The 13,724-nt window shown below is 45.3% G+C and overlaps 1 protein-coding gene across 2 annotated transcripts in view; it reads right to left on the reverse strand.

The window, feature by feature from the left end:
* Nucleotides 1-1,391: 1,391 nt before the first annotated feature.
* The window catches only part of LOC149340870 (uncharacterized), a 95,302-nt gene continuing 82,969 nt past the window's right edge, over nt 1,392-13,724 (reverse strand). Inside the window, exon 7 of one of the 2 annotated variants that reach the window (XM_089549796.1) lies at nt 1,392-2,087. In XM_089549796.1, the coding sequence (XP_089405922.1) occupies nt 1,987-2,087 (101 nt within the window). In that variant the 3' untranslated portion in view covers nt 1,392-1,986. Of the gene's footprint in view, nt 2,088-2,114; nt 7,291-13,724 lie in introns of those variants that run through there. The other variant, XM_089549795.1, reaches the window with a different exon arrangement.

The raw sequence follows: 13,724 nt of genomic DNA on the forward strand, positions 1-13,724 counted from the left end.
TTAGCTACTGTTATGGAAATATTGAGGGTAATGATCCATTCTTCGGTTGCGTAGCAGAGTCTTTCGCTTAAACTTTTATCATCACTCGGATTGAGTAGTTAAGTCTTACATAGAAAACCAATGGGGAACGCTTTTGACGAGAGTAAAAACGTTAATAGCAAAAAAAAAATGCAAGCCTGTCGAAAGAAGATCTGCGGATATATTAACTGTTACAGTGAAATGTTACAGAATATGAAAGAAATTGTGTCCATAAACTCTTTCCCGATGAAAAGTGCTTTTCTCCGAAGTTGTTGGGTAAGCTTGACTGAGATGCTGATGACGGCTTACTCTATCCGCCGAATGTATAGCTCTGGAAGCTCTGGGGATAGTTCGGAACGTTCTAGGGTGGTGAAATCTTCTCGATTCCACACCTGCAGCAAAGCTCTGTACAAATAAACTTTAGAACGTTTCCGGGAATTATTGTCTAACAGGCATTTTTTTTTTTATCTCCACGTACGCAATTGATCTTGTGTGCTTTTTTAGAATCTTGTTCACTGGATCTGCGTGGGGAACACAGCATCCACGGACAGTTGCATTGGCAAATATTTTTCAAGCTGTCGAATAGCGTCTGTTTCAAAATGTGAAAGGATGACAAACTCACAGCAGCGACACAGTCTTATTGCTTGACTCCACAGGCACCTTTAAAATTTTGTTGAGAACCTCGATGCATTTTATCTCGTCGTAGTGCTACGTCTCGTCCTGGCTCCGTTTAATCAACATCAGTTAAGACAAACTAGTTCGAAGCAAGTCCTTTTTGAAGATTAAGAAGTTATCAGGAAAGAGACCGTCAGGTAAATATTTATGAGAGTGGGCCTTACGATAAGAACTTCGACGAAAAAGTTTATACCCATTCTGAACAGTCCGTTAAATTGTTTGCGCTGAAGCAACCTGCCTGAATGCAGTACACTCTATTCGTCCGTACGCTAAAACTACGAACTGGCGTCCGGCTTCATTTGGCAGCGTAGCTGCTGACGAATACAGAAGTGGCAAAGCATTTGAGACAATTACTCGATATCCGGTCTATACCTTTGGACTGTTCCAATCGCTGTTGATTCCGAACTGGAATAACGAAAAGGCATGAACCACGCAGCTTATGCAGGGTCAAGAATCTCTTGGTGCGCTTTACCAGCCCTTCTGCAGCTGGTGGACGCTGCGGTTGGCACCAAAAACGGATTAATTCAACACTGTCAGCAGCAAGCCCCCATAAAAAACACAAGTAACCGCAGTAACAGACACAAAATTCCTCTGCATCTGACCCCAAGTCAACTTTATTCCAGACATGTAAAGAAAATCACATGGCTGAGGAGCCATGTGGCTCACACATATGAGGAGCCGTGTGTGTGAGCCACCTCGTCACAACATTAAAAAAACGATAAAGAAAAAACATCTACGAAACATTTATAGGCTGTTGAGTCTCTCCAATAGAGTTAGGCCATGATGCTAGTTCCATTTAATAAAGGTCGCTCGCTCACTAACTCGATCCCGTCGCCACGGAGGTCTCAACGCGTTCAAGTCGACGTTGATTCGAGCCGCTCTTGCACTTCCTGCTTGATTGCAACTGAACCCGACTTTTGATGCGCTGTCGGGGATTCGTAGTGATTTTTTCTCTTCCGTTTGGGCGTTCGGTGTTGATGAAATCGATTTTTTTTCTTGTCTGTTCTCTCTTTTTTTTCAACCTGCGCTTTAATGTTTATCTTCAAAAAAGTGTTCGAACGGTTTCTATCCACTGTAAAAATATATTCCAGGTTTTACTGCTGAAGGGGCGCAGCAAAGATAAAGACAAAGCTTTAATTTACCAAACAGTGAACACAGAGAGCTAAGATTGCTTTGCCACACTTACTGCGAAGTCCTCCCCTTTGTGTCAAGTGCTCGAGTACATCACCAGTGCAGCTTTAGTCGGCAGCTTCAGTGCGATGTAGAGGCAACCTTACGCACCGGCACTCAAAGCTATACTTGAAACTTGAAACTTGAAAAAACGTATCGTCGGCGACGTTTATTGAAGCCTGGCGACCGCTGGATTCCACAGCAGTAGAATGCTGCAGCTCCATCTGGCAAAAACAAAGCAGCACATTTAAATGCTGGAAAGAGAACATTTTTGCTGCTGTATTTTATGACAATTCTCAGTACATTGGGAATGAATTTGTTTTAAAATAGGTCAAAGAGAAAACTGGAAAGTAGTGTAAAATTAACAGTACATCAACACTTTTTCCAGAGTCATTATTACGTCCACAGTGGATGCCGTCAGTACTAAAGCATAATAGCTTGAATATCGACAGCCTACCTGTTCCTGTACGTACCTGTATCTCTTCTATCAGGTTGGTCCGCATCGCCAAAAATTTCTACCAAAAGAGGAAAAGCAAAGACAGCAAAAGACACGAAGTTCGTTTGTTAGGCAATCTTTGATAACCTCAGAGATGCCACACAAATTTTTCCGCTCGTTTATTTATCAGCATACACACTGGCCCGTAGATCAAGGCCGGAACAGCACAGACAGCGAGGGCGCCCCGATCCTACGGGAAGGCAAGAGGCAGGCCACAAAAGAACATTCACATATTGTTTCAGAATTAATAACTGATGCAAAACAAAATGCACTGATGCAGAGATGCACAGTCACAGCTGGTAATTTTAGCCGAACTAAGAGCAACTCAAGCGTGTTCAAAATTTGGTAGTTGCAAAAGAGATACATATGAGCTATTCGTTATTTATAGATGAGTAGCGAACGATTCCGCTCAAGTGATGACTGCTGTCGTGCATTACCACGCCATTCTAAATTAACTTATTTAAATTCCTTGAAGTGATGATGTTAATGAAATGCAAATTGAAAAAAATTTCAAACCCACGAAAATGATTCGAGAAACTAGATCATTGTATTTTCAAACTAAAAGGTACTCTCGATGCAGATTGTACAAAGAAGTGAGATGATTTTTCATATAGGACTGCTTATCTTAGAGCAGTGTTTAAACTGCAGGAGAGGAAATGCCTCTACTTCTTCACAGGTTTGGGTAAAAAGTTGTCACTATCTGCCTTAATGTATATTTTCAGTCAAAATTCATGTTTTTGAGAGCGTAGCCGAGATCTTGATAGTGAACTCGGTAAGCAGTGGTGGGAAGTTGGGTCACTACTCTTCAAGTGGGATGCTTAATGCGAGCTCTTTCTTTTTTATTTCCGCTTGCTTCTAGTTGAGAGTGGAGGTTGAAACATCTCGTAGAAATAAGACAAAGACGGTCTCAAACGCCTGGCAGCAACCTCACAAAAGGACACATTAACTGTAGGAAGCAGTTCCGGAGCTTTCTGACGTTCGAACCAGCATCCTCGTACACCCAACCGTAACGACAGGTCAGAGCGCGGCCCAGCTTTCGTAGGTCTTCTGGCTGCACGCCTGATGGCGCTTCCCTTCGCATCGCTCAAACGCTTGACAGCTTCGCGATGTACATGCGAACACCGCACGAGCTAATATAAAACTAATTGTAAGAAATACTGCACAGTAGCGAAAACGGTGGTCATGCGTCGATGGAGCTGGCGGTTCGTACAGTGAGGTGTAATATAAAAGGGAGTACGGAGCAAACACTCAAGAAATAAATCACATTTTGCTTCATCGCCGAACTTTAAGAAGTTCGATACGATGAGGTTTCGGCCACAGATCTTCACATTAAAAAAAAAAATTCTTAAAGTGTGGATTGTATGAGCGCTCATAACTGGAGAGCAATCAATGGCTACACGCGAAAGAGGTGTTCCCTTTTATTTTGGACTGAAGTGCACACAGAGGCTTCTTGTTCGTGTAAGTGGTTAGGTCAGTGTAAACACTGCCTAAAGCAGCTAATCCCTTTGAGATTGGTACTCCACAGAAAGAGCGGCATTTAATGCGCTGTACAGTACGTGCTCACAAGGGATAGTGCAAGCTTGTCAGTCTCTCCTGCTCAGCCTTCGGTGTTTTTCGGCAAAACTGCACTACACGCTGTGCTACAGGTCAAAAAAGGCGTGCTGAGCGCCTGCCTTTAGTCAGGTTAGCCTGAAAAAAGGAAACACCTGTCACACCGCGCCGTCAAGTCTGAGACTGTACAAAAACGTAGTTGCAAACTTTGTGCTGCTCACGACAGACGAGGAGAAAGAGGACAAGAGAGAGAGTGTCTGTGTACGCATGTATTTGCTGAAAATGTTATTGTACCATAGATGAAGTGCACTAAACGCACTTAGGGGAATATTCGCTTCGGGTATAGACGCCACACTGGACGCATGACAAGTGCTTACAGGCACAATTAGCTCGCGCATTTAAGGAAAAGGGACTATGACTCGTTCGAAATCGGATCAAGATCTGGTCCAACCGCATTTGTGTTGAGCCTACAGACTACTGCCCAATATAAAGATATATATATATATAGAGAGAGAGAGAGAGAGAAGAAAAAGATGTTTATCACTTCTCAAACCTTTGGACACATTGTACGCTCCAACGGCACAACATGTACCGCCCATACAAGGATGGCAAGAAGAGGTAATGACTTTCTAGAAAAATATTGTCACAGCGTAATGGGCACTTCGAATTCTACAAGCGGACGCGTGGCTATCTACAGCACTGGGGCAAGTGGTCTTTCGACAGGGTATGTTCGGTGTAGTAGCCCAGTGTATTGCGCAGGTCGCGAGCGGCGTCAGAAAAGTTGAGTGAGCAAGGCTTTAGAATGAAGAGCTACACTAACTACACTATACTACGAAAGTTCTACTCCTTATTCATACCCTCGAATGTACAGCCCCAGCACCATATTTTGAACCAGCTCAGTCTGACCTGTCTGCAAACCTTCACAGTGTCAGCACCTTCCATTCACCCTAGTACAGATAGGGCACCGTGTCGTATATTTAAACGTCAAGTGATGCACATCTCCAGCAAGACCACATCACGCTAAGCAATATACAGTTGCAAAAGAACAAGAAAAGCACTTACAAACACTGCAAACTATATCTCAGCGGGCCGAACGCGCTTACATTCACGGTAAGGCAAATGTTAGTATCGGCTAAAAGGTCTCTTCTACAGTTGTTCCTGAGTGTCTTATGGGTGGTCCCCGCATTTGTGAAAGTGAGGATGGCATTGCATATACATGGCTGTGATGGGATATTTACACGGCTAATTTGCCCCTATTCCACATAGGAAGGGTCAGCATGGTAACTGTCGGCACTGTTTGGCAAATGTTAGTGCCATTACAAAGATTACACTCCCTCTAACTAGGCCTGAAGTTTAATGCTCATCACTGCCGTGACGCAAACTGAAGTGCCCTTGAGGACTCGATGTTTGCTACCTCTAGTTGTCGCATAGTTGTCATACCAAGACAACCTGAGAATGTTTGAATAAAAACTTCCCCGTGAACTGTTTGCTAGAGAGGGTCAGACCAGTCGCGCAAAACGCGGAGTCATCGCCTTCGTTTACCGAGAATTTTTGCACCCTCACTGGCAATGATCAGCTGAAGGGCAACAAACCAAAGCAGGTGATCATACGGTGGCGCCTGTTAGTGAAAAAATACGGCAATTTCAATATCTAAACGTTTCGTATGCGTTCACGAACACAAGCTCAAGGTCGCCGTAGACTGTTTTTTTTTTTCAACTCTAGCTTATATCTCGCACTCCCTTATTCGTGCGTAAGTTTCCTGCACTTAAAGAAAAATCATAAATGCGTCTCAATTTCTTGCTACTGTCGCTCTGACTGCTTTCAGTATTGGCTGCGCTGAAAGCGAAGGAAAGTGCGCGTGGAGCAGCTTCTCGCCATCGCCACTTGCATTTGGAACACGAAAGAGCACAATAAATTAGTAGCTGGCAGATAAGCTTGCACCTTAACAAGCCTTCTAGCAGATGAAGACAAGCTAAAACATTTTACTGCTAGATCGCTCTTCGGCTGCATCTTCGCGCAGTGAGATTGAATCAGAGGAAGCTTATTCTGGCCCTTAGTACGTAGATAAGCTTCTCATTATGGACCGTTGGTTAGTCACACCTCGCACACCTTCCACAGCTGTTCATTGTTATTATTTGGTCGTCCATTTACAAAAACGCCTCGCACTGACACCTCGGCTAAAAACAGTAAAAGAGTGTTATACTTTGCCTCTGCTTGGTGCAGCCGTTTCTTACTTAATGCGTTTTGTGGCTGAATATAGGTAATAATGCACTCTATTATCATTTCGCGTGAACTAATTTGTTAACTGAACATGATTTAAATAAGATACTAACCCTTGTTAAGCCACCGAATTCAAGAAGATGGAGGCGTTTGAAAACACACGGAGTAAAATTCGTCCATCTCCAGCCTTAGTATAAAAATAATATGAATCGTTGAAATCAGAATCCAGCTGTATTTGAAAGCTCCCAATAGGTTAGATTTAAAGTTATTGATGTCTGGTTATATGTGTTTCTTTAATTGAGCTAAGTATTTCCGCTTTTGCCTCGTGGCGCAGAGTCAGGACAGAAATTACGATGATGAACTTTTGTTCTGTTCTCATTTTTCAATGACACGTACAAATTTGGCATTTCTTAGTAGTTATTATAAACTGCCCACTAAAAAGCGAAGCTGCTTCCAACTGCGCTTCCTAGTCCGTTTGCTTCAATAAATGATTATAGCGGCAGAAACGTTTTATGTTGACTCAATGGTACAGCAGCATCCCTCATATTCGTCATGTCAGGTCAAAATATTTACCAGGTAGACCATGGAGACCGTACAATAACAAGTAACCGTGCTGTATCAGTGACGACCTAATTCTACGCGCAAAACTCAGCGGTTCCAAAAACTGTTTCAGATCAGAGATGCCTAGATCTTCGTTGAGGAAATAGGTGCGGACATATTAGAGGCTAATCAAGGGCTTCATAGACGACAATGTGCTGAGGTGACGACAAGCCCTCCTCCCCCTGCCGTTCTGGTAAAAAAAAATCACTCGTGCCCCTTGGAACAAGGACCATGACGAGGAAGTCAGTGGACTCGTATGGGTCTGGCTGTGACAATGGGAACAAGTGTCGAAGCGTTCGTGAGTGCATCCTCTCGCAGTCAGGGCAGGGCGGCATTCTAGTTGCTGATGAAGAAGGGCTCCTCCATCATCCCAGTCTCTTCGGCCCGCTCCTCGGCGTACCGAGATCGATAACCCAGCTTGAGGATAATGTAGAAGGAGATGAACAGTGGTGGCAGCATGCCTATTACGAAGCCGGTGATCTTGAAGCGCTTCACGGGCACCCCGTCCAGAGGGTCCTGGTCACGAACCACGCTGGCGTTGGCAGCCGCTAAGCTGTCACCTGCGAACGCCACGGCCAAGCAAGGTGATGGTAAGTTCTAGTGTGCTGTAAGCTTTGTTCTTTCCTGGAAGGCACTCTTATAAGGCCCCAGGATGCTGTGTCGATGTGCTACGCAGCTAAGGAAGTGAAATGCGTGAGCGGCTGGTGGTTTCAGTAAAGATTGTTCGTGTCCGTGTGGCTCGCGTGTCTAACCGGTTAGGCTTAAGCTCGAGCAACACCTGTGAAGCCAATAAGCTTTATTTCTTCGTAATAGGAAAGTCATCTGCTCTAAACAAACCTAGTACCCTCTGTGTGAATTATACGAGTGGAGCCTTCGGTAACTTTTACGGCAGTCGTTGGATACACGGTTGTAGCCTGTGACGACCACAACTAACCAAGGGTGGTGCTGGAGACTCCTGGCCAGTATTCATGTAGATAGCACAGAAGGTTCCAAAGGTTAATAAATTTTATGGTTTAATAAATGAGTACGTCGAGGAAGGGCATGTGCAAAAATTGAAAGACATTATAGCTCTATCTAGATTACTAACACGCATGGCAAAATAGAAAGCACAGTTCAAACAAAACGCAAAAACTTTCCATAAGCAGTGTCAGTGAGGCACTTAAGAAAATACATTAATGACAGTGCTTTGCAGGCCTGCGTTATAACAAGCGCGTTCAAAGAAAAATGGATGCATCAAAGTTTAAAAAATGTTGGATCGAAAATTTCACTAAGTTCTCCATTCTAGTCGAACAACTAGCTAATGAAGGACAAGCTATTGAATGCCCTTGACTGTTTCATTCCCTTTTTTCTATGAGTGAATATATAAAGCAGTGGCGTTTATTTTCTCCAATTGGATCTTTTCCACGGGCAGATATAGTTAACTAAAGCCGAAACACATGTTGGTAAGTTTCGTGAAAGCGAAACGTCAAAGGTACTTTGAGCGGTCACCCAGTGCAAAAAGAAGTGTTCGTTATTTCTAATGATATAATTTATCAAATGATATTAACAAGCACCGCTCAAGGATAGAAACACGTGAAAAATTCAACTCAGTGTACAGCTTTCAGAGAGGAATTATACAGAAAAATTTCTAAAAGCATAGCTTTATACTAAATGTTCCTTCCGAGCTTAGAAAGAAAAACCTTGAGAACCCTCGAGGTGCCCACATCTTGGCAGCTTGCGAACGCTGACAGCAGAAGTGGTCAAAGCAACTTAAGCGAGCGATATTCCTTAGTATGTATCCCACTCTGCAAGGCATTTTGAAAGCGGGTGCTCACTGCGCGGAAGTTTTAAGGGATCTTTGTCTTAAACGGCAGCATCCATGATTTGTGAAATCTGTGCGCAGGACTTTAGTCGAGTAAACGTCACCAAACCTGCCCGCAAGTTGCATCACTGAAAAGCACACGCACCCAGAAACCCATTACAGGCGGTTTTATATCAATTAAATGTCGTGAAGGCACAAAACAAAACAGCAGTTCTTGTACACACCCCTGCGACAGCGCACTCCGCGGTGGAGGAGCAGGAGGTCATAATGACAAGCCGCGGTTTGTGCCCAGCGTTGGATGTCACGGCGGCAGCGTCTGGCAGATCTATGCCAACTGCAATAATGACGTAATCAAATGACGTCAGTGACTGGCTCCGCCTCCCGAACTGTGTGATGTGGCGTCAAATGTGCCTGTGGCTGCTATGTATCTCGTTTACAGAAGATGGCATGCACAGACGTACACGCCACAAGTTTCTTCCCACAGAGTTGACGATGTCAGCAACTTTAGATTTTGATGAACCAGCAAAAAGGACTCAGCAGGCAAGACAATAGGACACGACGCGTACGGAAGCGCTCAGCGCTTCCGTCCATATCGTCTCCTTTTGTCTAGTCCGTAGTCTTCTTTGCGCTGATTCGTCAGAACCATAGAAGACCAACTGGCCCAATAGCAATTGTTGCAGGTTTCGAGTTTTCGCTCACTGCCGCGATCTTTATTTCTCCCTCCTTGTCAAGCTAAGATTGCGAAAGTGGTGCTATGAGAGCTTTTTGTGCCATTCAGCAGTTCAGGATAGAAGCTTTTTGAGTGTTTTCAGTGCCTCGACGCTGTCATACCCGGTTTATTAGAACCGTGTTCCTCACCTACAGCTTTGTGTAAGTTCTCCATTTTAACCCGCAACGTAACGGACTGGAACTGTTGGCTCCGACCAAAACATCCTCCCGCATACAAATGCTGATTTGCTTTCTATGTACCGTATTTCACTCTCGTTTTTGTGCATATTTTCTTCACCAAGTAAAGTGTCCTTCTTACTTGGACCTAACTACAGTGTTAAGTATGTACAGTCATGGACGAAAGTTTGCGGAATGCGGTAAAAGAACTTATTTTGCGCGCTCTGCCAAAGGAGGTCAATGAAAACCACATATGCACGAGGAGACATGCAGGCTCCACACTCAGGAACAAATATCTCCATACTGGCTAGCGAGGCAACGCAGATATTTTTTTTTTCGCGAATTACCCTCCCGCAAACTTGAAGTTTTCCGTGAGTTGGTTTGGTTTGGTTGTACATAAATAAAAAGTAATAAAGTAATTACCAAATATCTTACTAAATTAACAAAAATATCGTAAGGTTAGACATTTCAGCTGGTTACTGCAACGCATCTAGGTAACAAAAAAAAACACTACAAAATTACAAATCTGCCGATTGTAAACAATATCGCTTCATTTTCATTACTGCTACCCGGTGCGCTGCCTTGTAAAGCGTTGGTTTGAGTTGCGTAAGCCACAAGTACAGCGGGTCGGGATATCATCCACGCATGGCGACACATATGCGCCCTTTTCAGCGAGAAACGATGCTGCTTTAATGAATAAATTCCACTTGAGCAAAACAATCCTACTGTAAGCTTGAAAAAGAGACGTCAAACTATGTCTTCGGCAATTCCATCCTAAATAGTGGTGGCCAAGCTGCCTATATTTTTTTTTTTTTGCCATATCATGTGACCCTCGGCACCCATCAGAACACTGCACTGACTTAAGAACAGTCTATTTTGAGCGCACTCGTCGCTGCTTTCATACTCAACCTCAGCGACGCACACCACTTTTTCATTTGCTTTTATGTACGCCTTGAGCAGCTCCCACTGAATTCGATATCTCCGTCCTTCACGCTACAACGCCAAAGAAATCTCCTCTTCAGAGGAGAGCAAATAACGCGGGATCCTATCAACCTCCTAAACATTTTCTCCAAAAAATTTGCGTCTACTTGAGAAGCGGGGTCCCACTTGAGATGTCTCAAAACACGGGCATACGAGCCGGTATTTTCTTTTTTTATTCCTTGATTCTGGCCTCTTGAGATCTCCATACCGCATCGCGCTTTGGAGATCGACTAGCTGAAGACGCGCGGCGGTATCTAGGGGTGCATCGGCTCTCCTATGAAAGAAGCGGGAGCAAATATGTAAAAAAAAAAGAAATATGTGGAAGTGACGTGCCAAGAACCAATTCAAACAGCGGCAGTGCATCGACAGAGACCAAAATACGCCTGCCTCTCCGTATGCCCCGTTTCGCAAAGGCAGCAGGATCTCCCACAAGCATGCAACACTCCAGTTACAGGACTATACCGAGAAGAAAGCGCATCTCTCCGATCTCTGCCGTGGGATTACGAAAATACTCAAACACAGCGACGTCTCGTAGGACGCTTTAGTGACGGCGATATTGAAAAGCGGTAATGCAGCGCAGGCTCTGAGCTGTTGCTGTGCGGATGCTCACACACTTATGTGCCTTGGGTCGCTTCCACGCAAAGTTAGAGGGCAAAGAGAGTTTACTGCGATTTTAGGCTGGCTGTTGTCGGCGACGAATAATCTCGGGTCCGTCACGCAGCTTCTTCGTGAGTGCTGTTACGGCTCGAGGTAGCGTGGCTGGGATGAGGAACGTCTGAATCTTCGCAGTTGGAGATTACAAAAACAAGCAGATTTAATGGCAAGAAACTGTGACACTTATTTACAAAAATTTACAAAGGAAGAACAAGGAATCAAAATTTAAGAGTTCAAAGCGTCGAGCGTCTGGATGAGCCTGATACTCAAGGCTCAGAGCCACTGGATGAACCTATTACCGAAGGTCCAGAGCGTTCGTGCCCACTTTGGTCGCAGTTTATATAGCCCAAGGCTCCGCCCTTTCACCAGGCGACATTCCATCGTGACACAAAAGTTCGGCACCAGCACCGCCATCGAAGACCTGTTGAGCCCCCTCACTAGGCGGTAACTCATCGTGGCACAAAAGATCGCCACCACACGTCACAGGCGCAGCTGGCCAAGACACCTGTTGAGAGCCCGCACGTGGAAACTGGCAAGGAAGAGGCTAAGTCCGCATTCCTAAGTCCGCATTCCGCATTCCTATAGCATTGTGTCGTGTTGACGTCACAGCCGCAGCTGCGCAGGCTTCCTCTGATTCGTTCCGGGTTTTTTTTCAAGACGAAGGACACCCTTTCTTCTCCTGTCGTCGGTTGCTTCTCGAAGGGGAGGTCGTTTTCGCCGAGCCGAGTGTGGGAAGAGCCTCAACGGCCACTTCCCAGAAAGTCGCCCTTTTCTGTGAGGTCATCGTGGGGTCAAGTTGAAGCCAAACGACCCGTCAAAATTGCTGCTACGTTGAATCTCCCTCCGTTTCATCTCGGGTCTCAAGATGGGTCGTAACATTGCTGAAGATAGCAGAGAAGCCTGCTTGCCTTCTATCGGCCTGAACTCCGCTTTTGCTTGTGCATAGCTGCAGAAGTGAAGATGTTGCTGCCTCCGATCAGATGCTAGCTGACACGCTATCGTATTTCAAATAGACTTTAAATATGATCTCTAATAAAGACTGTAATAGCGTTGGTTCAGTTATATAGCCCAGCATTCTACCGTACAATATATAGCGTAAGCCGTAAGAACATGATTAATTAGTGAATAAATTTAATTGAACTTATTTAATAAAATGTTTAATGTAAGGTCATTTAATAAAATTCACTTCCCACCTGCCAACCGTGCACCGGTAAGCAGGTGGCAAAGTGGGGAGAGGGAAATGTTCTCTCCCCATTTAGGGGAGAGTACGGCTGCCTACTGGCTTGGGAGGCTATAGCGAGAGCGGAGGTATGCGCAGCCCGAGGGTGGTTCCACGGCAGAATTCAGGGCTATATGGCTGACGCAAAGCTATAACACTTATCGCTGATTCTCGCGCTAAGCCTGTAGAACGAGCTCTACAATTTTTTTTATTTTTTATTTCTTAGTTGAACATTTTCAATATGTTTTTTAGCGCTCGTCGTTGTTACCTTTTTTCCTATGTGTTGTTACAATGATCTCGCAGCAACCATACCCTTTATTTTTGGATTTTCGTTTTCTAATGTAGCGATAACACACCGCGGTCGAAGTAAACAGCTGGCGGTCTCCTCGCTTTGTTTAGAGCTGTTAACAAATACGCAGAGTAGCATGTTGTGTGCTGTAGTGCCGGCGCCCACATTTCGCTGGCTGGCCTCTCCGGAAACAAGCGCTGCGCGCCCGCCGTCGCTCAAAGCAGGCCCAGACTCTTTCGGACATGTCGCGACGTGCAGCGTGACTCATCCAGCCACGCCGGCGCCGATACGGACCCTTCCTCCTTCCCTCCTCTCCGTCGGTGCGGGCTCCTCCGACGCGTCGCCGGCCGTCGCCTCTCGACCATTGGTCTAATTTGAACGGTGGCCAGTGCCGTGACCTGATTGGAGGATTTGAACTGCTGGCTGCCGCAACCGACAGCGGTGGCTTTAAAAACGGAGCCGCGCTGAGCCGGAGCAGCAGACGGGCAGCAGAAGAGCCATCACGCCGGAGCTACGCTCGCCGCCGGGGCCGCCCTTCTTTGTGCTAGCCCGTAGTGCTCTTGACCCTTGTATCATGTAAAAGCCCTTGTACGTACATAAAAGTCATTTGACTCACCGTCGCCTCGACCGTTTCCTGGCTCGGACACCCAGTCCCAACAGTGGTGGCAGCGGTGGGATGCCAAAGTCCCAACAGTGCCTTGAGTTGAAACGAGTTGGGTTCCTTATGAAACTTTAGCTTATGCCCTCGCAAAAAGCTTTAGGTTGTTTCCTTTTGCTAGTTTTTATTTGTGATAGTAGAGTAGCAGGATATAATGCATTTTTGATGCTCGCAGAAAGTAATTAGGCGCTCAATCAGCGCTAGTAATGGAGAACTTAACATTAATGGTGAAGGTCCGAACGCACTGACATGGACATTTCATGAGACACCGGATAACGATGCGATCTTAAGCGGGTAACTTTGACCGCCTGGTGTTATTAACGGCGCGGAAATGAAGTCTTGGACTTTGCGTTACAAATTTAGGGCAGCTATGTCTGGTGATGATACTCTAAGTGCATGTTTACTGCAAGCCTCCTGGCAGACTGAAAGTATGAGTAGGAGCATCACAAGAGAATCATGGTTCAGCGACCTGCATGCGGACCGCCTTCGATAACGCTTTCCGCAAAT

This window comes from Amblyomma mixtum, chromosome 6, assembly GCF_055824585.1.
Source record: "Amblyomma mixtum isolate Tamu chromosome 6, ASM5582458v1, whole genome shotgun sequence".
Lineage (NCBI taxonomy): Eukaryota > Metazoa > Arthropoda > Arachnida > Ixodida > Ixodidae > Amblyomma > Amblyomma mixtum.